Source organism: Penicillium longicatenatum (assembly GCF_028827895.1).
Source record: "Penicillium longicatenatum strain IBT 33135 chromosome Unknown contig_7_segment0_segment0, whole genome shotgun sequence".
Taxonomy (NCBI): Eukaryota; Fungi; Ascomycota; class Eurotiomycetes; order Eurotiales; family Aspergillaceae; genus Penicillium; species Penicillium longicatenatum.
In genome coordinates, this window is record NW_026643124.1 from 266,168 (window position 1) to 290,165 (window position 23,998).

General features: G+C 48.3%; 9 protein-coding genes across 9 annotated transcripts; 5 read left to right on the top strand and 4 right to left on the bottom strand.

Annotated features, from left to right (window-relative positions):
• Window positions 1–919: 919 nt before the first annotated feature.
• On the top strand, window positions 920–2,332 carry N7484_010379 (putative toxin biosynthesis protein; the record flags this gene model as incomplete). The annotated part of the gene is made up of 4 exons (XM_057120766.1): window positions 920–1,000; window positions 1,040–1,259; window positions 1,339–1,447; window positions 1,513–2,332. 4 exons carry the CDS (start codon window positions 920–922, stop codon window positions 2,330–2,332), a joined length of 1,230 nt encoding a protein of 409 aa, XP_056966520.1.
• A 188-nt stretch (window positions 2,333–2,520) lies between these two features.
• Window positions 2,521–4,310, bottom strand: N7484_010380 (putative AMP-binding enzyme; the record flags this gene model as incomplete). The annotated part of the gene is made up of 5 exons (XM_057120767.1): window positions 2,521–3,136; window positions 3,189–3,424; window positions 3,479–3,615; window positions 3,680–3,944; window positions 4,002–4,310. 5 exons carry the CDS (start codon window positions 4,308–4,310, stop codon window positions 2,521–2,523), a joined length of 1,563 nt encoding a protein of 520 aa, XP_056966521.1.
• A 1,290-nt stretch (window positions 4,311–5,600) lies between these two features.
• Window positions 5,601–8,189, top strand: N7484_010381 (uncharacterized protein; the record flags this gene model as incomplete). Its single annotated transcript, XM_057120768.1, has 6 exons — window positions 5,601–5,717; window positions 5,774–6,140; window positions 6,197–6,654; window positions 6,709–6,918; window positions 6,971–7,134; window positions 7,187–8,189. 6 exons carry the CDS (start codon window positions 5,601–5,603, stop codon window positions 8,187–8,189), a joined length of 2,319 nt encoding a protein of 772 aa, XP_056966522.1.
• Window positions 8,190–8,305: 116 nt separating this feature from the next.
• On the bottom strand, window positions 8,306–10,323 carry N7484_010382 (GMC family oxidoreductase; the record flags this gene model as incomplete). The annotated part of the gene is made up of 4 exons (XM_057120769.1): window positions 8,306–8,349; window positions 8,408–8,906; window positions 8,968–9,823; window positions 9,962–10,323. The coding sequence occupies 4 exons, from the start codon at window positions 10,321–10,323 to the stop codon at window positions 8,306–8,308; spliced, it is 1,761 nt and encodes a 586-aa protein (XP_056966523.1).
• A 342-nt stretch (window positions 10,324–10,665) lies between these two features.
• Window positions 10,666–11,228, top strand: N7484_010383 (uncharacterized protein; the record flags this gene model as incomplete). Its single annotated transcript, XM_057120770.1, has 2 exons — window positions 10,666–10,974; window positions 11,043–11,228. The coding sequence occupies 2 exons, from the start codon at window positions 10,666–10,668 to the stop codon at window positions 11,226–11,228; spliced, it is 495 nt and encodes a 164-aa protein (XP_056966524.1).
• A 754-nt stretch (window positions 11,229–11,982) lies between these two features.
• Window positions 11,983–13,756, top strand: N7484_010384 (uncharacterized protein; the record flags this gene model as incomplete). The annotated part of the gene is made up of 3 exons (XM_057120771.1): window positions 11,983–12,315; window positions 12,387–13,532; window positions 13,583–13,756. 3 exons carry the CDS (start codon window positions 11,983–11,985, stop codon window positions 13,754–13,756), a joined length of 1,653 nt encoding a protein of 550 aa, XP_056966525.1.
• A 4,289-nt stretch (window positions 13,757–18,045) lies between these two features.
• Window positions 18,046–19,722, top strand: N7484_010385 (general substrate transporter; the record flags this gene model as incomplete). The annotated part of the gene is made up of 4 exons (XM_057120772.1): window positions 18,046–18,151; window positions 18,218–18,793; window positions 18,855–18,893; window positions 18,971–19,722. 4 exons carry the CDS (start codon window positions 18,046–18,048, stop codon window positions 19,720–19,722), a joined length of 1,473 nt encoding a protein of 490 aa, XP_056966526.1.
• Window positions 19,723–20,082: 360 nt separating this feature from the next.
• N7484_010386 (C-3 sterol dehydrogenase/C-4 decarboxylase) lies at window positions 20,083–21,413 on the bottom strand (the record flags this gene model as incomplete). The annotated part of the gene is made up of 2 exons (XM_057120773.1): window positions 20,083–20,745; window positions 20,838–21,413. 2 exons carry the CDS (start codon window positions 21,411–21,413, stop codon window positions 20,083–20,085), a joined length of 1,239 nt encoding a protein of 412 aa, XP_056966527.1.
• Window positions 21,414–21,790: 377 nt separating this feature from the next.
• N7484_010387 (ubiquitin-conjugating enzyme E2) lies at window positions 21,791–23,564 on the bottom strand (the record flags this gene model as incomplete). The annotated part of the gene is made up of 8 exons (XM_057120774.1): window positions 21,791–21,800; window positions 21,854–22,701; window positions 22,751–22,919; window positions 23,040–23,145; window positions 23,196–23,217; window positions 23,287–23,381; window positions 23,444–23,477; window positions 23,532–23,564. The coding sequence occupies 8 exons, from the start codon at window positions 23,562–23,564 to the stop codon at window positions 21,791–21,793; spliced, it is 1,317 nt and encodes a 438-aa protein (XP_056966528.1).
• Window positions 23,565–23,998: the final 434 nt, after the last annotated feature.

A 23,998-nucleotide genomic window follows, 5' to 3' on the forward strand; every position in this document is an offset into this window, starting at 1 on the left:
GCCAAATATCTGGTCTCTTTGATAGCAGTAAAAACAAATTGATCAGTGTTGCTGCAGGAGCGTCTGCACCGGCAAATTACAGGGTATTTAACTCATCCTGAGAGGCATTCCGGCCTTGCGTCTGTTGACTGAGTTGGTCGATGAACAAGATTCGTGGAGAGAAGGTATCCGCGCTGGATGACTTGAACGACGGTAGCTTTCCACGTTGGACAGCAGCATCCACGTATTTTTGGATCCATTGGTGCGTGATGGGGACATTTTCACGTGAATCTCGGCCAGATTGCAGTCAGGTGCCCCAGCAGCCATCGAAATTCGTAGCTGACCAGTGTATTGCGGAAGGCTTTCAAGGCACTGTAGTGAAGGTTCTTGGGGCTTCGCAAGGAATCGATTGATTCCTCAAACAGAAAATCTGCACCAAAATCTGCAGCAAACAGATGTAGGAATAAGGCTAAATCGAAGCTTTGTCCATCTGGTGGCAGTATAGCTATGAGGTTCTGAAAGTGATGCTTTAACAGCGCGGGTTGAGATGTCTCGACCCATGTGAAGTCAGAAATATCGTGATTTTACACCGGGGGATCGTACAAGAGTCTCAAATATTGAGAAAGCGACATAGAGGCTATGAAAAGCAAGATTCGACAAATTTTATGAGCATTTGGTCTTGACACTGTTACAGACCCGCTCGATCAGAAACCTGGATACATATTATTCAACAAGTTGTATTATACAGTACCCTATTGTGGTATTGATACGTCTTGGCGGGGTTGGGGTCCAAAAGTTCAACTTCCAATTCATGAGAAACAAGTGCAACATCACTTCTAAACAATCAGGTCTAGGGGGGTTTTCCTTACCGCTTTCAACACTATACCACCACTGTAAACCCTGGAGTCTGCGTTGCGTAAGTCTCGATTCTTTGCCTACCATGTCTTTTCCCTTTCAAATAATCGAGCATACGATCCCGGGTCAACACATTCGAGAGTACCCGCACAGTACCAGGAAGAACGTGAAACAAGAAACGCCCCTTCACCTCGCTATCAAATAGTATATTCCCTTGGACCTTCCCACCCCGGTCCCTGATAACGCAATCACAATCATAGGAGCACCGGGCAATGGCACGCAAAAGGAACTTTACGAGCCCCTCTGGGAGGATCTTCATGCCGAATTGAAGCGGAAACAGATCCCTTTGCGTGGTATCTGGGTAGCGGACATGTCAAACCAAGGAGCAAGTGGAGTTCTCAACGAATATATCCAGGGTGATCAAAGTGCGATTCCTCTCTCTTCCTCCCCTCCATCGGTGCCGAAATTTAAGCACAGGAAGTTAACGCGCATGATGATATAAAGCAAACTGGTATGATCACTCGCGTGATCTTCTCTACATGGTCAATCATTTTCGCGACCAGATCCCTCGTCCGATTATTGGTGTCGCGCATAGTATGGGTTGCGCTCAGCTGTACGACTCTCTTGTCACATGAACTTGGAAAATTCTCCAACAAAGAGATCTAATCATCAACATAGAGTGAACCTCTCAATAATTCATCCACGCCTTCTTTCTTCACTGATTCTCTTCGAACCCGTCATCGTGGAGAAATCGTTCGGGGGTCCCAATCCGGCCATTTTCTCCAGTCGTCGCCGGGATCTCTGGCCCAATTCCGAAAAGGCTAAAAAATCTCTCACGAAATCTCTTAAGGGGTGGGATCATCGGGCGCGAGAAAGATACATCACCTACGGCCTTCGTAGTGTCCCAACTGCAATCTATGACCCCAAGGAGCCCAAGGTTGGCCCGCAGGCCGTAACATTGACCACAAGCAAACATCAAGAGTCATGGAGCTTCACCACTCCAAACCTTGAGCCTGAATCTTTAGATAGGCTACTTTTGCCTGATTGGCATAGTGAACAAGAACGACCGTACTTGTTCTCTCGACCAGAATGCTGGTCAGCCATGAGGAATTTACCATACCTTAGACCAAGCGTGAAGTGGATTTTTGGTGGCAAGAGCTTCCTTTCATCACCTGGTGCGCAAGAGTCAAAGATGCGAGCTACCGGAACCGGGGTAGGCGGAAGTGGCGGGGTGTGTGCTGGAGCTGTGGAAAAAGCGGTCCTAGCAGAGGGCGAGCACTTCCTTTGCTTTGAGCAGGTTGGGTGGTGTGCGAGTGTCTCGGGCGACTGGATTGAGAAGTGGTTCAATTCGTGGTTGGCGGACGAGACGTTCTGGGCGGAGTATCGCAGTCGGAACTCGGACGAGGATATGTTGAGAATGTCGGAAGAAGGAATGATGGTTATGAAGATGCCTACTGGGACGAAGAGGGGCGATTTCCCTCCTAAAGGCAAGTTGTAACCATGATATTTCACAGTTGTATAGTATTCTCTTTTCCCTGACCACGCGTAAGGTAGGATAGATACGAGATCGTGTCTAAGTGACCATATTATAAAGGAGAATATTGGAATATAAATGAACTTCGCCCTAGTAAGGACATAGAGCTTATATGCATTCTTAACGATGTGCACAGTTACTTTGTCAGGCATTTAAGCGAATAGTGCAGCAATCTCATCCTCGTATGAGCGCAAAGTCTGCATTCTCGCCACGCTTCCTTTGATAGTCATAATGAATGGCTTCTCCTCCGAAGCAATGATTACCTTTTCTGGAGAGATCTTAACGGAAGCATGGCATCGCGCGTTGAGCTTCTCAATGTAGGGCCACAGATTCTCCAGCACCTTCTCACGAGACTCGTCATTTGCGACATTAGCAAGTTCCACCAAGAGCACAGGTGACTGTCTTCCATGCCCTCCGATAAGTGCATTATTGACGGCTGGATGGGCCGTAATTTCAGGCTCTAGAAGCGAAGCATGCAATCCCTCTCCATGGGATAAACAAACATAATCGTCGCTTCGGCCGATGATCTTCCACAGACCCTTTTCAGTAGGGTGCTCAACCCACAAATCATTCGTTGCAAATCGATCGCGGTCTGGATATACTGTGAATATCTGCTGCATCGCACAACTCGGGTTACGGATAAATACAAGCTCGTGCAGATCACCTAGTTGTTTCTCAAAGATGGCTCCAGCATGTTTCTGGAAGGCAAGATAATCCCATTTATCAGGTTTGCCATGTATGGTTGTGAAGTAACCACCAGATTCGGTGCTACCAACACAGGGTACCACCTGAGCATAGGGGGGTAAGAAGCTCTGCAGACTTAGCAGATAGCGGAGCACCAGCAAAATGAATATATCTGAGGTCCCTGAGGGCCTGAAGTCCCTCAGGTGAGAGACAGAGGGCGTCGATGAGTACCGGCGGAAGCAGTGCTCCCTCAACTCGTCCTTGCCGAAGGACCTCGGTAATAACATCTGGAGATGGGGGACCAGCAGGGCCAATCACGGCTATCATATGGACAAAGGTCGTCATAGAAAGCGTCATGAGCATTCCAACGAACTTATCAAGTCAGTATTAAGGCCACACATATCTTTTTGGGAAAGGATGATTTACATGCAGTGAAGGCAAAGGCGTATACCATCTTCTTTGGGCATATTGATGTATGTGAGACTCCTCAATATCAGGGATTGAAGCTGCTTTATCTGCTCCAGCCATCATCTGGTGTGAATAGGTGATAGGCTTGGGGTTTCCTATTTCAACAATTTTATGTTATCTCAAGGATTGATCTCTATAGGTACTGTATCGGAATCATACCCGTTGTCCCGGAAGTGTGAAAGACCAACCAAGGGTCGTCTTTTCCTTCTACCCATGACTTTGGATAGTTGACTGGGACAGCTTCCGTCTCATTCAGGAAATGCTCCAAGGATGGGCAGGTAATAGGTTGGATATGCGAAGTGTCCTTTAAGATTCCTGCTACAGACTCAGCCATTTCCTCAGGCCTAAGGTAAAGCGTACAGCCTTTCTTTTCAAATATTTGCAACTGGGCCTCGGGAGTGACTAATGGTGACGGTAGTACCATCTATATTGGTCAGTCTTTTCTAGCTCCATCTTGAAAGTGCAAGCCATAGTTACTTACCACTTTCTGTGCTTTGGCTGCCGCGACAGCCAAAATCGGATAACGGAGATCTTTTGGACCTGTGTAGGCAAAGCATTGAAATGGCTCGCCAGTGGGAAGATTGTCGCTCAACCAGTGCGCCGCGTGATTGGCGGCATTGTTCAGTTGCCAAAAGGTAAGATCCTTATAACCGAGGGACAGATTCGTCTCGTCTACCGGGACTGACATCCAGGATTCACTGGCACCACCTTTAGCCCGCTGTTCAATCACCGAGGTGAGAATACGTTTGCCATGTTCTATTCCTGGCAACGGAAAGGTGGTGGATGCCATTTAGAAAGCTTTAGATAAGCAACTGAGATTATATGACGTTATTATTCCGGATGTTGAGTTGAACTGCAAAAGTGACAATCAAATGCACAGTGAGAGAGGAAAGGGCACTTTCATATAACGAAAATTAAGAGAGGAGGGGAAACCTGCAAGCTTGCTGGGATATGGGGGACCTAGTGCGTGGCTTAAGTTCAAAGCAGATCACTTCTGGCCCCCACGTATGACATACCCGCACGTGAAAGACCCGTGTACTAAAGTAAGTACAAAAACCAATAAAAAGACACGTTAACCAATACAGATTACCCTTCTCTATTTTTTATGACTTTCCACGGTCGAAGCCCGGCCCGCGGTTTGGCTTGTTCGCTCCACTCCCCATTTTTCCTATAAACCGGGATGATTTAGATAGTAATAATACCGTAATTAATTCACTAGTGCATTGTTTGATTGACAGGTTTGCAGGAATGCATGCTGCATTTCAAGCAGGGCTCCTATATCACAGTTAATATTGACGGCTTATGCAGGAATACTGTTCGCACTAGCTGCCCGCGGCTAAACGCCATCCATGGATAGCGAATGCGATATCCCCTCCACTTCTGGGGGCCCTATGTAGACGGCAAAGGTACTAGGGCCGCCCCTAATAGCTGACCCACACGTGTAATTAATTAGTGAATCATGTCATTTCTGCAAAACGCCTGAAATCGTAATTATCGGGAAAAATGATGACTAAAATACCAAGACACGAATGAGACGAATCTCTTACTGTTAATGTATGGGCTCTGGAGTGTACCCACGTAGTTACAGTCTGGCCACTGTCTATATTGCATAAGCAATCCCCGGACAAAGCTAATTAGCTAGGTGTGATGGCCATCACAAGCTGAAGAAAGCCGGCTACACAACTTTTGAAAATTGCTTATTGTTCACATAACAGTGACCTAGATTAACGGAGCGAAGGATGTACGAATTCCGTAGTATGATTGATTTTTGACGTCTTTGATGTTGGGAGGCCTCACTTGCAAGATGGTACTTTCTCAATTGCCATATGGAAATATGTTCCCCGTAAAGCTAAGATGTCAATACGGTCAGCACTTTAAGACAGCGCTTGGGCGCCACAAGCGAGAAATACAGTAGTTCTAGGTGCGTGAAGGGATTCATTCTAAGCGCCAGAGCTGCAAATTTAGAGTTTATGGCCTGAGATCCAAGGTGTCAATATTGCTTTGTAATATCATCACGCTGACCTTGCCTCGCCACTCCATTCTTTTATTCACAAGGTCACTTGTTCAGGTACCTAAAGCTATGGATCCACCGTCTAATCCTGCACCCCCACAGGATGATCCGTCCGCCAAGCGCAAACGCGCGGGGAGAAAATATACATCTCGAGCCTGTGAAGAATGCCGCCGACGAAGAGCAAAGGTGATTTCCATATTGTCAGTGCCAAACTTATATGAAAATTAACAAATTTCACCAAGTGCGATGGTATGCGACCATCATGTTCTCGGTGTCTTGACCGAGGTTCTCGCTGCCAATATTCGACGGCCGAAGACGGGAGGCAACCGGCCCCGAAGTCATATGTAGTGATGCTACGTAATAGAATCGAGCTCCTGGAGCGTGTTCTGCGAAATCATGGCATTGATGCGGAAGCTTCTGTTGCGGAATTGATGGTCGAGGCTGAGCTTTTCAATCAGCAGACAGATTCTAACCATGCGGTGGATGATTTATGCGTGACTTTTGATGGTGCACTTACTATAGATGAATCTTTGAACTTTGATCAAGATGGCGAAGTTCGTTATTTTGGACCGACTAGTGGACGCTTGCTGTTTCAGTCTTCGACGACTAGTGAGTGGATTATTTCTTGTAATTTTCTTTCATACACAATTGCTGACTATGGATAGCCTCCCCCGAGGAAGATACTCCTCCAACAGATGCTTCCTATACCGGGGGCTCTGGAGTCACACCAGATACTCCTGATTTGATATCTCCGCACTGTGCTACAAAGTATCATGAATGCCCCTTTGAGCCCGATGCGCCCCCAATCTCCGAAGAGCTCCAGGCCCATTTGATCAATCTATACTTCGATTGGGACCAACCATGGCTGCAAGTTGTGAATGAGCAGCTGTTTCGCGAAAGCCTAGCCTCTGGGGGTCGATACTGCAGTCCTCTTCTGTTAAATTGCATTCTTGCCGTCGGTTCCCGATATTGCGATAGAATAGAGGTTCGGACAGACCCCAATGATTCCAACACAGCGGGCAAAATGTTTATTTGCGTGGCGGAGAGGCTTATAAACAACGACCTTCGCTGGCCCAAGATTACAACTATTCAGTCCTTGACAATCATGGGAATGTATTATATTGTACGTTACACGTCGGATTTGGCTAGAATTTTGGCTAATTTTGATAATTTGCAGGCAACGGGATCTGATGCAGCAGGCTGGCTTCAACAAGGTATGGCTAACCGCTTGGCCATTGATATGGGCTTCAACATGGACCCTGCGGTTCTCACAGGGACTGTTTCTCTTCCGGCGATTGAAATCGAGTTACGAAGGCAAATTTACTGGGCGTTGTACTGCCATGATAAGTTGTCGGCCTGCTATACAGGGAGGGTCTGCACACTGTTGGTATGGTACATTCGCATTTTCTTCCCCTGGAGCACAGCTAATATCAAACCAGGACTCCCAAGGTGCTGTGAATAAGCCCGATCTGGAGTGCGTCTCTGGTGTTCAATTGCCTTCTGCCAACGGACAGCTGCGAGCAGCTAATCAGAAGACTGTCACTCAGCTGCAGAGGTCAATGATTGATCTATGCCGCATCATCGAAAAGATCCTACGTTCTCTGTAAGAACCAAATATCAGCACTGATAGCTAGCTCTTACTAATGCCAACTTAGATGGTCCCCTAAACCACTTCTCCATTGTCATCAACGAGCTGCATTCTTCGACACCGCCCTCCTCGAACTAAAGACGTGGTACTACGACCTCCCATCCGAGCTGAAGGTTGACCGTCCATCAGGACCCTCCCGATTCCCGCACGCTTTTACCTTGTCAATGGTATATCACCAGGCAGTTATCTTACTCTGCTGCCCATTCGTTTCCTCCAACACGCAGTCCACATCCCCCAAAAATGGTGATACCGTGCAACAGTCACCACAGCCAAACGATAAACAATCACCAAACTCACGATACGCAAAAGCCCTTTCAAGCTGCAGCAACTCGATTCGAGTAATGTGCTGCATCGCACAAAGATATCGGCAGACATTTGGCAGTTTCAAGCTCAGCCCCATCACCGCTACACATTGCACGTTATCCACAGCGCTGATGCTCATCGAGCTATGTTGCGCTGCTAAGCCCGTCGCCAAGCATTCCCCAACAGATGACGGGCCGCACCGATTACCTCCACATGCTGCGGTAGCTCTATGCTTCCAGGTTCTGCGAGAGCTGTCTACATCGTGGAATATCGCTAAGCGTATTGGGAGGAATTTGGAGAGGGTTTATATCGAGAGATATGGTTCTGAACATCTGGCGTTCATGCCAAAAGAGGGAGAAGAAAATGGCCAGGTTCTGCTTGAGGAACCCAAGTTTACCACCGCAGGCGATTTCACAATCCCCAATCTGGAGATGTTTGATGATATCCTCAATGCCAGGCCATTCCTCACTGAGGATCCACTACAAGTTGGCGTCGAAATACCCGTTGAGTTTAATCAACCACCAAATTTCAGTCGACCTGGCATACCTGCCATGGCATTGCATTCCTCTGGGGATACCCAGAACTTTCCGAATCAAGACGAGGCATTTGTGAATAGTCATGGATATGCGTTCTCCCTGGACTCTCTGCCGAGTGATTACAATATGTTCGACACGTTGAATCAAATGTATCTAGAGGACAGTTGGTAATGAGCTAAAAATGAAATACGATAATGATGCACTATTCTATCACAGGCACGATTCCTGTTAATAAGAATGACAACTTTTGGTATCATTAAACACGATCACCTTGAATGCGTAATTTCTCACGAGGCTGCAATGTCAGCTGCAATCTTTTCGGCAAGCATATCTTCGGGATCGTCAGTAACATTCCAAGTACATGATAATATCATTGAAAATTAACTCACAAACAGTGGATTGAGGATGGCCCGGGGGTAATATTGGAAAAGCACTGGCATCCACGACTCTCAGTCCAGACACCCCAAACACCCTTGCACAACTATCGACGACCGCCATGCTATCATTTTGAACCCCCATCTTGCAGGTACATGCAGCATGGTAAATTGTCATCATCGACTGCTTGATTACTTCGAGTATTTCCTCGTCCGTTTCGACCTCGAGCCCCGGAAAAAGCTCTTCTCCCGTAAGAACCCAATCCATAACCGCGGTATTGAAAATACCCCGGATTCGCCTGTAGGACGCAATTGCAACCTTTTGGTCGGTGTCAGTCTCCAGCCAATTCGGATTTATGATCGGCGGGTCAATCATATTTGCCGATCGTATGGTGACATTCCCGCGTGAGGTGGGTGCAACGAGCGTGGCAACAATGCTTCCATACTGACCCTTGACGGGTTGCTGCCCAAAAGGATTCGAATAATTGCCGACATAAGCAGCGGCAGCTAGATACTACGAACGTTATTAGCTGGCCTCTTTCTGAAAAATCAAAATTGATTAGAATGTATCTCACCTCTACTTCAGGCCAATCTGCAGGGAACCAGGAAAGATCTCGCTCCATTTTGGCGGAGAAAATCGATCGATGTGGTGCTGGAAGCTTTTCAAATGCAAGTAAATCGGTGGATGGGTTCGTCAAGAAACCTTGATGCCAAAGAGCCCAATATAGGATCTGGGTTACAAGTTCAACTTTGCTCTGCGTCATACCTGTGAAAGTCTTCATAGCGACCGGGTATGATGGTCCAAAGAAAACATGATCCCACATGTTCTGACCCACGCCAGGACGGTCGGCAATGATTTTGATTCCATGCTTCTGTAATATGTTGGCGGGACCAATGCCAGAGACCATCAGAAGTTGAGGAGACTGAAATGCGCCTGCAGATATGATAACCTCTTTTCTTGCTTTCAAAGTGTGCGCTCCAAATTGTTTGACTCTAACCCCGACCGCTCGGCTTTTATTGTCGAACAGAATCTTCTCTGCCAGGGCCTTTTGATATATGGTCAAATCACTGAGATGTAACGCTCCAATGAATGCAGACTCGGAGCTGCTTCTTGTTTGATCGATTGCTCTGATGGTCATTGTGCAGAATTGGTGACCAAGAAGGGATCCGCTATTGAGATCCTCTACTTCAGGTATTCCAGCCTCTGTGAAAGCTGCCGATACCCATTTTGAAAATGGCATGGAAAGTTCCGGATACGACACGTGCAAAGGACCGCCCCAAGAACTAAAGGCAGATTCGTTGTATGGCCCTTCTCGAGCTTCAGGGCGTGTGAACTTTGCTGTTTGCTTATAGAACGAAAGGACGTTTTCGAATAGGTAGCTGGAATCGTCAGTGAGTTCGGCCCACCTCCTCATGGCATCCTTGGATGGCCTATTCGAATGTTAGCATTGAACAAGCAAGGGATGCAAGGTCCTGACCGTTGGTATATCATGAAGTTCACGGCAGACCTGAACAGGACATATTAGCTTCTGCGGACCTATCCAAAAGCTGACAAGGGTGTGCACTTACGATCCACCCATACATTTTCCCCTTGGATAGTGGATATCCCGATAGCCTGCACCTGTGCCCCCATGGACTACAAAGCCCCAGTCGACAAACGATGACATTTTTGGATCAGCACCGATACCTAGAATAGCGGCGCCCGGTACTCGAGCAGAAGGGTGCTTGATTTCGTAATAACCCCCGGCTTCCACGAGTGCAACTCGAAAGCCGTGCTCGACCAGCCGGGCTGCAATGGTGATACCCGCTGTGCCTCCACCAACCACCACATAGTCGAATGTTGCATCGAGAGTGCACCATGTGTAGAAGGCGACGATACTGAGGAGGACAGCAAGAATGGCTTCTGTCAGCTGAAAAATAGAGAAGAACATTGAATCAGCCGTTTCGAGCCAAGGAAAATCGGGCAGCCAGACCTGAGAGCCTGAAAATCTCATGTCTGGGCATCTCGTGGTTTCCTTATTCAGCTGGATATTGCCCAAGGCAGTTTCCAGTCTCTCCGACCATTTTCCTTTGAACGCTCCTCCATAATGGTAGTTTCTAGAATTTGGCAAACTGTATGATGAGAATTTGAATTGAAGTTTGCTTGTATGCATGCTTTGCTGATGTTGTTTGATTGCTTCACTATAAAACCCATGATCTTATGATTCGCCATCTTCCTGTTCAACAAATTCCTACGAGTTATGGCGATTAATTCTTCTGATAATCATCTCAAAATGACTTTTAAACGCAGCTCTTCTGTCGAGTCGATGTCGAAAATACCGCAAGCATCCACTTACTTCGCCAGCTTTTCTGGCTTCGATCACGAGCCCAACAGCCCCGTGAGTGAGGAGTTCAAGCGCCTGGCCAAGTGGAGAGGTTGGAAAACTGGATCCAAAAACTGGAGGAAGAACTGGAATCGCTGCATAACCGAACAGTATGATTTACTGATCGGAGACCGAATTAATGACCTCGCAACCTGGCAGCAAATGTGCCGGAAGCTCGATATTTTGGGCGAATTTCCATCGATCACCAAATGTCGGAAGGTGGGTGTTCTTTACCTCTGTCATGTACAGCCAATCAAGCTAACGATATGCTTTGCATGTCCATTCAGGCGCTCTCGCATGTCTATGTGAACCTCGTCGATTTGTTGGAGTGCTGGGAGGACGAACGATCACCCGAGCTCTTCGAAAACGCCAAGCAATTGTCGATTTACACCAAGCGCGAGAGCAAGTTCTTCGGTCGGCAGATTGCCAAGCAAGACAAAGCGTTGCGCACCTTGCTGAAGAGGATCGGCTGAAGTCGCTTGTGCTCACCCTGTTCCGAGGTCCTTATCATGTGCGAAAACTCTGATTCGCTCTGTGCCGCTTGATGGCGTTTTGGCAAGGGATTTATGGTTTAGGGGGCGTTTACCTTGGGACTTTTGCATGGGGCTCGGTGCAATTCCAATTCTTATTTGAGCGTGCTGATATCTTTATCTGCTGCTTATCCACATCAGGCGATGTTTTCTTGCATTTGGCTTTCCTTGGGGCTGAAGGAGCGTAAGATTCAGGCAGGGGTGCCCCTAAGCAATTTACACAGTAGGAAGGTCTTCGCCGTTAGCGCGAAGCCGATAGAACATTCACCAATAGACAGCGGGCATTTTAAAGTAGACCCACTTGAGTATCAAGATCTGATAGGACGATACCAGATCTCAAGCTTTTAGTCTCCTCCGTGGGGGCTGTATGGTTCTGGTTAATAAAGCCATGAGCAAGGTGAGTGGTTCCTCGGTAAGCGCTACCAAGCCAATGACAAGACATCCAATGAGAAAACCGCCTCTGAACCTTGATCGCGAGCCTGTGCGGGGCGGAGAAACAAAAAAAGCCACGAAATGCCCACGTACTGCACCACTGACAACCGGTTTCTCTCGGGGTCCGCCGAAGCTTCGGCCCGTGATCTTCTCTTTATTTTATTTATTTATTTTTTTTTCTCTTGCTTTTGCCTTCGCTCTGTCTTTTTCTTCCCTTCGCCTCTAAATCACCTTATCGATCATCCGACTTCAATCGATATACAACATGGCGGATATTACGACCGCCAACGCAGATGGGCTTCATCAAATACGGAATCGTCTTGGCCGACAGGTTGAGATCGTGGGACCGGATGGACAACACAGGAAAATCGCTGTCGCCGATTTGACTGAAGCTGACAATGAGCTTGCGGTCAGATTTGGGTACAACCCAGTGTTCAAACGTGAGTTTGGATACTTGGCAACCTTCTCATTTGCAGTCAGTATCAGTGGTGTGTTCGCAACCATCATGACCACCCTATCGTACCCGTTGATGGCGGGTGGCAGCAGTGCGGTGGTGTGGTGTTGGGCCATCTCTGGTTTTGGCTGCATGTGTATTGCGGTAAGTACACTGAGAGCGTGATCACGCCTCGCTTATCTACGGAAGATATGCGAACTGATATGATGATGTAGTGCTCTGTGGCTGAATTGGTCTCTGCTTACCCAACGGCTGGTGGACTATACTTTACTATCTCTCGTATGGCGCCAAGTAAATGGGTTCCCTCAATCAGCTGGGTCACTGGCTGGCTCAATCTCATTGGCCAAATCGCCGGTGTGGCTTCATCTGAATACGGCGCTGCCCAGATGCTTCTCGCCGCGGTGTCCATGAGCCGGAACTTCAATTACACCATTACCACCGACACGACCGTCGGTGTGATGGCTGCTTTGACTGTCTCTACTGGCGTAGTGAACTCCTTGTCGACCTACTGGATGGAGAAGATGACCAAGTGGTACGTGATCTTCCATATTGCAGTGCTTGTGGCATGTGCCATCGCCCTGCTGGTTCTCACCAAAGACAAGCATGATGCAAGCTATGTTTTTACTCATGTTGAATCAACAAACGGATGGACTCCCATCGGTTTCAGCTGGCTATTTGGTTTCTTGTCTGTCAGCTGGACTATGACCGACTACGATGCAACTGCCCACATCACGGAGGAGATGAGTGAGCCCGAGAAGAAGGCACCCTGGGCTATCTCTATGGCGATGCTCTTTACCTACGTTGCCGGTTTTCTCTTTAACATCGTCCTCTGCTTCTGCATGGGCGACACAACTGCCATTCTAAGTTCCCCAATGCAGCAGCCCGTGGCTCAAATCTTCTATAACAGTCTTGGTAAGGGTGGTGGTATGTTCTTTACCATTGCGGCCCTCCTTATCATCAAGTTTGTTACCTTCACTGCTATGCAGTCTCTTGGACGTACTGTCTTCGCCTTCTCCCGTGACCGTATGCTGCCCTTTTCCAACATTTGGATCAAGGTCACTCCCTGGACCGGTACACCTTTGTACGCCGTCTGGATCTCAGTGTTCTTCTGTATTGCGATCAACTTGATTGCATTGGGATCTTACATCGCCATTAGCGGTATTTTCACTCTTTGTGCCATTGCTTTGGATTGGAGTTACTGCATTCCGATTCTCTGCAAGCTGATGTTTGGCAACTTCGAGCCCGGTCCATGGCACATGGGAGTTTTGAGTCCCTGGGTGAACGCCTGGGCCTGTCTGTGGACGCTCTTTGTTAGCATCATTTTTGTCCTACCCACAGCTATGCCCGTCTTAGCGGACAACGTATGTACCACAACACCCTCTCGTTGCTCTATTCGCTGACATGACCACAGATGAACTACGCCTGTGTATACTTGGCCGCCGTTCTGCTCTTCTCTTTGTTGTATTGGTTCATCCGTGGAAAGGCCGTCTACACTGGTCCGGTCACCGAGGCTATTGCCGACGAAATGTCCGAGGAGGAAGTTGTCATCAACGACAAGAGAAATGACCATGGTCCATCCGTCTAATCACTGAAAACCCGCCAGCAATCCCCCGTGCGACATACCCCGCCACCCCTTGCGACCTAATACGGCCCATATACCCGGCTCCCAAAATATTAACCCTGGCCTTTGCGACTTGGCCACCACTACGTTCGACCTGTGCGATACTATCTAACCATGCGCTTGCCCTTGCCCTGCTCTTAATTCCGATCCTGACCCATGCTACGACAACCCATGTGAAACGCCCCTTTCCAAGGATTTCCAATTGCCATGCGACCTTCCGATTGTATAGCTGCCATTGCGCCAATCCCGTTCGGATCGCCTGAGGGGCCTTAACCTTGCGACAACCTTGACCAATTCGACAACTTCTGGTCAGAATGAATGAAATATTGACTGGAGAGAAATAGTGGAACCATATGCTAGGACTGTACATAATTGACTACTCCAGATATGCATGTACCAATCTTTATTCGAACTGAAACAAGGCTCTTGCAGTCGTGACGGGATCGCCGCAAATACTGGGACTGTTGTGATAAGGAAAGGAGATTCAACGACTATTCGAGAATATGCACCAATACCTGGTCGAAACGGGGATGCTCCACGAGGCCCACTACGCACCCACCACCCATGCGACTATCAAGACCAGATTGATAGCGCCGAACGGTACCCACCCAATCATTCTTGGCAGGCTTATCAGTCCCATGCATTTTTGGGAGATAGCTTTCCCAACCGACATCACCAAATTGATGATTCGAAACGCGCGATCTAAATGTATCAAGTCTGCGTTTGCCAATGCGATTTTCCAAATCTGAGCCCTAAGCTGCGTCCACTTCGACTTTGCCCTAGCAGCCTCCCGGTCCCACTATCCGATTCGATACTGAGTAGGATCCCAGAAATAATCAGCCCATTTACCCTACGTGAACAGAATTCTTGTCTCTGTCCGCTGTGCGGTCCCGGAAAGATCTCCCAGCTTGAAAGTGCCGCTTTAAGTGCAAAGGCTCCAATCGCATTCTCAATCTGCCACCTTCAGATCTGAAGCGCCATCCATCTAGGTCAAACTTTCTATCCCATGTTCATCAGAAATGTAACACCGCACCATAAGCCTCTCAGTTAGAGGTTCGAATCCAGCATTCCGCAAATGTCGTCACCATATCCATAGACATTAATAGCGGACTGTACCCCTTTCTTTCAGCCGTTAAAGAACGCTAGTTAATGTGCATGGAAATGACTACGCCGATTTCCGCAAAGGGAACCGATTTCCAAAAGAACAGTTGAAGTTACAAATCCGACATTACTTCCGCCGATTGCGCGGTCTTTATGATCTCCTATCTCTCGCGAGGGAGCCCAGAGGAATGATCATGATAGACATAAAGGAAAATGACGAAAGTGGTAAATTAGAGATCTAGACAAGGATAACTCCGCCATATGTATTATTCAGCCTGACGCTCAAGGGGTCTCCAAGCAATCCCAGATATTACCAAGCCATGGTGTTAATTGAAGCAAGCCAAACCCGGCTATCGATCTGAGACAATATTCAAATCAACATCGTCTTTGGGTTTGACAATCCGAGGATAGAGGCGCTCAAGTTCCACCTATTGACAAATAGGCAAGCCATCTGGTCCTTGATAGATAGCCTCATTGGATCAGTGAATGGAGGATTCAAGGTTTTCGCCTATGTGGTCAATAATCTAACATAGTGAATGAAGCCTTTCCAAAGGAGTGCCGAGTCTCCAGCACCTACTACACGCCACATTCTTCTACTGCATCTGGCATGCGAACTCCTCTTCAAACCGGGGTCATCAAGGCACCATGGTTCCTGCGCTAATGCAAAGGCGTTTCGGCCTCTCCGTGAAGAAGCTCCTCAAGCGATTTCTCGTTGCCGACCAAGCTTTTAAAGCCATGAATATAAAATATTTCTGGCGATGGGAGGAGCTCACATCGGATAAATTTCTTAATACCTTGTTGGACTAAACCAATTAAAGAACTAAATATTGCAGTTATAGCACCTAATCATCAACATACTACTAATACAGTCGAACTATTTTCTTGAGTTTACAGCGGGCGAATCGCCAGCTGAAGCCGCGAAAGGAATAATTTGTGATTATTCGGCCAATCCACCTGCACTCCTGGGGCTATGTATCTCATCCCAAGCACCTCAATAACCTTGAGAATCAATTATGAGAATAGTCGAAGCTGGAACCATCAGAAATACTCTGACAAAAGTTACCTACTCTGTTGCCAGTGTGGACAAGAAACAAGTCCAGCCCAAGGCCAATGGAGACGACAAAACTGATCACATCCTGACGGATATTTGGTCTGCCAAATTTATGACGGGATCGCAAAGTTTACTGAAGCTCTTTCAATGAAGAATCTGTTCCTGTTCAACCTCAGCCCCAAGAGAGGCTTCTGGGTCTTCATATATAACCAGAAGGTGGAAGACATCTCCTTGGACTTCGAACAGAACCGAAATTTCAAGGAAAGAACGCTATTGTATGTTCTCGAAGAAACATCAAGGGAGGCTCTTGAGATTGCCCGCAATCCAAAGTTTCCTGACTTGGAGAAGAAAGCTGAAGGACTAAAGCATCTCTCAAATCTGGGGCGAACGCGGAAGTTGATCTTGACCATCTTGCTACTCTGATGACCGACGTCAATGGCGAGGAGAAGCCGAACCTACTAAAGCCGTGGAATACGCTGTCTTGAACACTTTTCGGCCTCTTCGGGCTCGGGAACCATAGAGATATAAGCTCGAAGAGCAGAGATTTTATGCTTTCTGAAATTAAGAGCAATTTAGTCTAAGCCACGCCCTAGATTATTAGATTACTGTAGTGTAGGTCAAGTAGAGCTTGAGTAGCCGACACGGGACTTAATTATTCTCGAGCTATGGATTGCAGTAGGTAAATCAACCGTGTGGCAAAGTCGAGTAAGACACAAAGCACACAACTTCTTGACCGACTCCCCGAGATTACGGCATTTTTTCGGCTTTTACGGGGTCGAAATATCTAATGAAAGAGAGCTCATTTGGAAAGGTATTGAAATTGCCGCTGACATCTAGGGCCCGTGACAAAGAAACTTACCTTAGCTAGCGCTCTTATCCCGATAAGGCTGCCAGAAGACCACTACATAAAGAGAAACCAACTCGGCTCCGATGAACTTTCCCTTTGGAACAACGATCCCAGTAGGACTTGACAAAGGCACGTACAAAGCCCACCTTGCGCGTACCTTGTACCCACAGCTGATCGGTGCAGGGGGCACCGTTCCGTTGTTCAACCTCCCATTGGCCAAATCAGTCTGCTCGGCGTCGTATATTCCCTGCATCCACTGCTTCCATGGAATTCCATTCCAAGTTTCCTGCGCTCTTGGCAGCACGAGATTCGGAGCGGGTATGCAGGTATGCAATTTTCCGTACAACTGTACTCCGTGCTCCTGGCGTGATGCGATCCACTATTAAGGGGACGCATAAGCAATTATATGCCATACTCAGCAGGGCCTCTTTCGCTACTGGGGGCATCCTTGTGGATCTGCCCCCAAATACGAACAAAGAACGCGTCTCACTTCAAAGGCGTGATTGGTGCTAGCGATCACCAGCAACCCGCTTGCTGTGTGACCACCTTGCTTCACTGACCGCATCGGATTTGATATATTGGAAGCGGCTTGAAGCCTATATATTACAAATATGAGCTACCGGGCACTTCCAGGTTTTAGCGTTAGCCGACAGCCGATCCCTCATGCGGCTCTACCATTGGTCAGGAATGTGCATCGCAAGGGGGCCCAGCGACCTGAACACGAGTATGGATTATATTAAAGCTCAGCAGCTCTTTGAATACACATTCTAGCACGAACGAAAAGCCACGGATGAGCATTGAAGTATATAGAAGCGAGCGAGGCGATCGACCCGACCAGCCGAATGATCTCATGTCTTTGTGGGGCAAATGTCGAAATGCGGAGAAAGCGGGTGGGCCGATCTCTGGATCTGGATGTCATTTACCCCTAGACTTCTCTTCCAGGTTCACCAGGGGTGTTGAATTGGTACCTCGGAAAGAGGAGAATTTTGATTTCATTTTGATAGAAGTCGTAAGCTTTGACAGGCCATAAAGCTTAGATCCAGTAAGAGTGAAGATCGGGGGAAGACTTGTCTCAGCTCCATGGCGTGCTATGGCGAAATCGACGGGCGACGGTTGCGTGCTGTAGATCCGCAGTCCAAGACATTAGGTTAAAGCCACGAGGTTACAGTTGAGCTCCGACTCACCTATTTCAACCTTGTTTTCCTCTTTTTTTTCTTTTTGTTCTTGAGCGTCTCTTTTATAATATACGCAGTCATGGGGCGATTAAATGGTACCAAGCTGGGCGCTTTCCGAGCTTATTTCCTCGGTTTCTTTATCTGTCTCGCTGGGTTCCTATTTGGATATGACACAGGAATCGTGGGTAAGTGGAGCATGTAGCTCATAGCCCTATTCCTGACTTCGACGGGGACTAACGTGAGTGTCCTAGGTGGAATCCTCGAGTTCCCGTCCTATATGGATGATTTCGGCTACACCGATGAAACAACCGTCGATGCAGTGATGGTCAGTCTGCAAAATGTGGGCGCCTTCTTTGCTGCTCTCGCCATCTTCCCCATATCCGAGCGCTTCGGCCGCAAGAAGACTATCCAGACCTCCATGGCCATTTTCTGCGTTGGTGTCATCTTGCAAGTGGTGCCGTCCCACTCATTGGTCTGTTTCTATATCGGCCGTGTGGTCTCGGGCGTTGGCCTCGGTGGTGCGACCGCTGTCGTACCAACATACAGTGCTGAGATGGCACCCAAGGAGATCCGCGGTATGCTTGGTTCAGGTGTGCAGTGGCTTTTCGCCTTGGGTGTGATGACGAGTTACTGGATTGATTACGCCGTTGAGCAGACCCTAGCGGGGCAGTCCAAGGAGTGGCAGATTCCCGTTGGTCTGCAATTGGTGCCTTCTTCCATTCTGGCTTTGGGTCTCTTCACCCAGCCAGAGAGTTGCCGCTGGTTGGCAAAGAAGGGACGTATGGAGGAGGCGTGGCAGAGCTTGGCTTGGATGCGTGCAGACGACGGTGAGTAATTCATTACTTTCAACGCATGATGATTAGCGATACTAATTATACCCGTATCCAGGTCCCGCCGTCAAAGCCGAGTTCAACGAGATTAAAATCGGTCTGCAAGAAGAGGCCAAGGCCACAGAAGGCCTCAGGAAAAAGAACTCCTGCAACCCGCCAACCGATACCGACTAGCTCTCGCAGCCCTGATGTTCTGCGGTCAGCAATGCACCGGAATGACAGCCCTAGCCTACTACGGCCCACAATTCTTCAAGATCATCGTCGGCGACGACAGCAGCCGCTCCCTCCTCGTAACTGGCCTCTTTGGCGCTGAGAAATTCGTCACCGTCGGTACCTACATCCTCTTCTTCTCCGAAATGTGGGGACGCAAGCCTACCCTCTGGATTGGTAACCTTCTCATGGCATGCTGCTTCATCACCGTAGTAGCCGTGAACAAAACGACCGATTCTCTCGACGCAGAAGGAAACCCATCCAGCGCAGGAATCGCTACGGTCTTTATGATCTTCCTCAGCAACTCGATCTACCAGTTCAGCTGGGGTCCTATTCCCTGGCCCTACACGACCGAGATCTTCCCCTCACGTATCCGTGAGATCGGATCCTCGGTCGCCGTCTCATCACAATGGCTCTTCAATTTCCTTTTCTCGCTTACGACACCTTATATGATTAGTGCATGGGGCACCTACACTTTCATCTTCTATGCTGGATTAGATATCATCATGGCTATCTCCGTTTTCCTTTTCGTCAAGGAAACTCGGGGTAAGTCACTTGAGGAGATGGAGAGTATCTTTCACAGTGCTGCTGCGTTTGATGTGGAGATTGCTCGGCATGAGGGCCTGGCGATCCAGGATGAGAACTTAAGCGCGCTAGAGGTGCATGAGAATTTAAAGAGTCCGGATACTAAGAAGAGTCAGGATTCTTCGGATTAATGGGTTATGATCTTTTATAGCGAATCTTTTTTTGTTTTTCATGTTTTGTCTTTTGGGACATTGGTTCTAGAATAGAGCCTGCAGGATTGGCTTGATGATATACCCGTGGACAATGAACCTTTTCTCAGCTCCGTGGTCAGAATATATTAATGATACAAATAGAAGGAAATGGGTTACCTTCCTTCTTTCAAATCGAGGCATCTACTACATTCCAATGTCTAAAATCATACAATAGGATTACTATGTAATGCTCCTGAATTTCATAGATTGGTCATTCCTCTAGGCGACTCGCCATATTATTACAGTATCAACAATAGTTTTCTATCAGATCCATGAAGGTCGCACACTGGAACATGATATTTACAATGCCTTCTTTCCCTCATCCTCACGCTGCTTCTGAACTACATACCCAACTGCACGGGTAATACCCTCATCAACGGGGACAACGGGCAGGTAAGCGAGACGATACTTGGCCTTCTCAATAGAGTAGTACCGTGTCATGCATGAGTACCGGACCATGCGCTGCGTCAAACGAGGAGTCTTTCCAAACACTCCCATAACAGTCTCCGCAATGCCACCAATCACACCCAGCAGACCCTCGGGCAAAGCCCAAACCTCATTAGGCTCGACAATCCGGTCGATCAACGCCCACATAGCGCGGGTGGCATCCCAGAAGTAAATAGGGGAGTCATTGGTAATGTTGAACGCCTCACCATCAACACGCTCGTGGTCCAGGGGCCCGCCCTGACCGGACTCGTAGCGGGTGTAGGAGGCCAGCAGGCGGTGTGCAGCCAGCATGTGTGCGTAGGCAATGTTGCCGACGTAGGTGAAGTCGAACAAGTTGTCGTTGTCACCGAGCTGCATCTTCAGCACGGTAGAGGAGGCCTTGGAGCCGTGCTCGAGGATCTTGTGGGTGACGGTTGTGTCCTTCTCGCCGAGAATACCAGCGGGGCGGATAGCGGCTGTGACCATTCCGGTGGGGGATTGACGGTTGTACTTGAGGACGAGTTCTTCGGCATCGGCCTAGAGCAAAGGGGGATTAGCTTCGTTATTTGCAATTGGGGGTGGGGGTTGCAATTGAGATCCGAGTAGACCTGAAGATAATTTCAACACACCTTAGTCTCTGAGTAGTACTCCTTCTGCATTTTGCCACGGATAAGAGGCCACTCCTCGTTGACATTGATCAGGTCGCTCTGGGTATCGTGCACCACGGAGCTAGAGCTCGTGTACACAAAAGCCTTACACTTGCCACCCCAATCGCCGTGCTCGCCACCAGCAACCTCAACCAGAGTGCGGGTTCCATCCACATTAACCTTGCGCAGCAGAGGTTTGTTTCCGTCCAACACCGAGGGAGTAGCAGTGTGAATGACAACGTCGGGCTTCACGGCGCGGAAAACCTCGAGCATGGACTCAACGGAGGTAATATCGCCATCGTAGTAAGTCGCACCGGGAAGACGGTTGTGCGTAGTGCGCAGATCCACGACCGAGACCTTGGCCTGGTAATCTGGGAACCGGGAACCGAGTGTCGGGACCTCGAAGCGCGCATCACCGGTAATCTTGGGCAGTGCGACACTGGGGTCTGTCTCGGAGGGGAAGTTCAGTAGGTGATCGACAATGTGCCACCCCAGGAAGCCGCAGCCACCAACGACCAGGACATTGCCCAGTTCCAAATTGCGTCGCTTTGCAGACATTGTGATTGATCGAAGTTAGGGGTCTATCTGGTTGCGCAAGTGTGGAGTGAAAAGGGGAGAACTTGGGGCGGGATCAGCTGACTGATAAGTGTTATCGTGGTCTTTTGCACAGCTCGACTCCGCAACCTTAACCTTGGAATTGTTCTACGTCCTGAAACTATAGGTATATTGGAAATGAATGAATTTCTATGATGCTAACCATCATCAACGACTGGCCTGAGCAAACATGTGTGGTCAGCAGGAATGGTAAAGAAAACATTCATTGTTATCCTGAACTTCTTCGAAACTGGGGGTATTATTGAATCAAGATTGTATGCAAAGGGTAGACAACATCAAGCATCTGATGAAGAGCTGAATGATGTGGTTTGTGTCTCGGCTCAAAGATTCCTGGGCGAATTAGCATTTCACAGCATGAACTTTCTAAAACGAATGCAACATACTCGAGACTGTCGGCGACAGATCGACGAAGCCGACGATTGTACTCCCTCTTCTCACCGGCATTGCCCCAGCAAAGCCGGGCACTTTCTTGATTAACAACCATGAGTGGATTACAGATCGGCCACTTCTCCTCCAAGGCGAATAAGATACCCTCGATATGACGAATCATTTCATCAGCACGCACAGGAAGATAGATCAGCATCTGATCAGTCGCCACGCGGACGTGGAACAGCGGTGTCTCCATGTAAACACGAGGCTGGTCGTTCGGGTGATTAGGGCTGATGTGAATTTTAATCTTGAAAACGCCATCATCGACTGGCGTACCCGAGCGACCGAAGTACGTGATACGCCAGAGAAAAGGGTTATTATCAATCAAAGCCAGGTCAAATATGGCGCTCGAGCGGTGGGACATCTCCGAGACAATCTGCGCCAGTTGAGCGCGCAAACTAACTGCGAGGCCAGACTCCTTCTTTTCGAGTGTCAGGCCTGCGTTGGGCCATTCGTTGGTTTCTTTCATCAAAGCCTTCTCCAGTGCCTCAAAGCGGGACATCAATTGGGGGTAATTCCATTGGCCTACCATGCCATTGTCGTGCGATTCAAAGAGGGTCTGGGAGAAAGGCTGACCAGCGCAAATTTCCGTGTTATCAATGCCATCTTGAATCGCCTTTTTGTACTGCTCTCGATACCACAGAAAGCGTTGTTTACAGAAATCGATGAACGGGCCCAGCGTGGAATCGAATTCTTTTCCTCCTTTGGACTTGGGTTGTTTGCTTGAAGATGAATCCTTGGATATGCCCATGGCCAGTTCGAGAGGCGCAATGACCGTGAGTCTCAGATTCTCATGGGCAATCTGTTATCAATGAGTCAGCGAACCTTTAATCTGTGGGCAGATTTCCTACCTTTGCACTGTAGTCCTTGCTGGATTGTTTGTCATTGGGGGAGCGGGGATTTTCGAAGCCAGGCTCCAAGGTGTACGGGGTTGCGGAGAGCAAGCTCTGGATTGAGAGCAAAACCGACTCTAAGCCCTGAGCGGGGGACCATTCTTCATTTGGCGGCCCCGGCCATGTCCTACAGATCGTTAGCAAGTGACAAACTGAACGTAGCGCCAAACAGAAGACTTGCCCAATGATTGACCTAATTGAATGGTTAGTTCTAGCTGAGGGGAAGGACACGCTCGAATGCACTTACAAACAGATCTTGCCACATGCATAGAGATTAGGGCCAAAGCGAGTTTTGCCTTGATTTGTGGTCCGCAGGGTAACTATTGGAGGCCGAGCAGGGTAGTCTGGGAGATCTTGGATTAGTAGTCACATGTTTAACAGGGTGAGGTGTTACTCAACGTACCAAGGGGGATCGAAATGGCTAACTGTTTGGGTATATAATTTATGAGCACATCATGTAGCGTAACCCTGTTGTGAAAACCTATCAAACCCACCTGATAGAATCCAAAGGCATAAGGAGTATCTGGAGGCCCAATGAGTAGAGCGGTGATTTGGCGGATATTCTTCTCGGAGTAGTGGATGGTCATGGCTGCGATATGTCAGTGCCAGCCTTAGAATATATCATCAGCATTATCGCATGTTGTTACCTACCTAGTTGATCATCCTTTTCGAACAACCGAACCTCCTAATGTAAGCCTCTGTCAGTATTTTGCTTGGCCATGGGATGGGTCTTGCATACCCGGAGGATACGGATGAGGCTCTGATCTGCCATATTGGCCAATCTAGTGAGCCCAGTCGTGTCAAAGATTGGAAAAGAAAGCAGCACAATTTTCCGGGGTAGAAATGAAGCGGGAAAGAAGTAAAGTGGAAGATTGGTCAGGCGGGCGGTCGTAGGGAGAGGGTTGCAGTGAACGTTCTGCGATGATCATGATCTATTGAGCATAGGAAAGATCGTCTAGGTACTTATCAACGTCACTTTCGGCTGAGCCTTTTTCAAAAAGCTGTTTCTCTCGCAGTTGCAAACATGAATAAAGACTTGCCGTGTTAAGTGTTGACGTCGTGGTTCTGTCAACCATTTTCTTGCCCGGGAACCTACATATCACGCATATATACCTTCCACAAGGGGCATCCTTGGGTACGAAGGTATTTATAGTTTGCGGCCTACCCACGGCTTACCACATCAATAAAAGAGACGATTCTCAATAT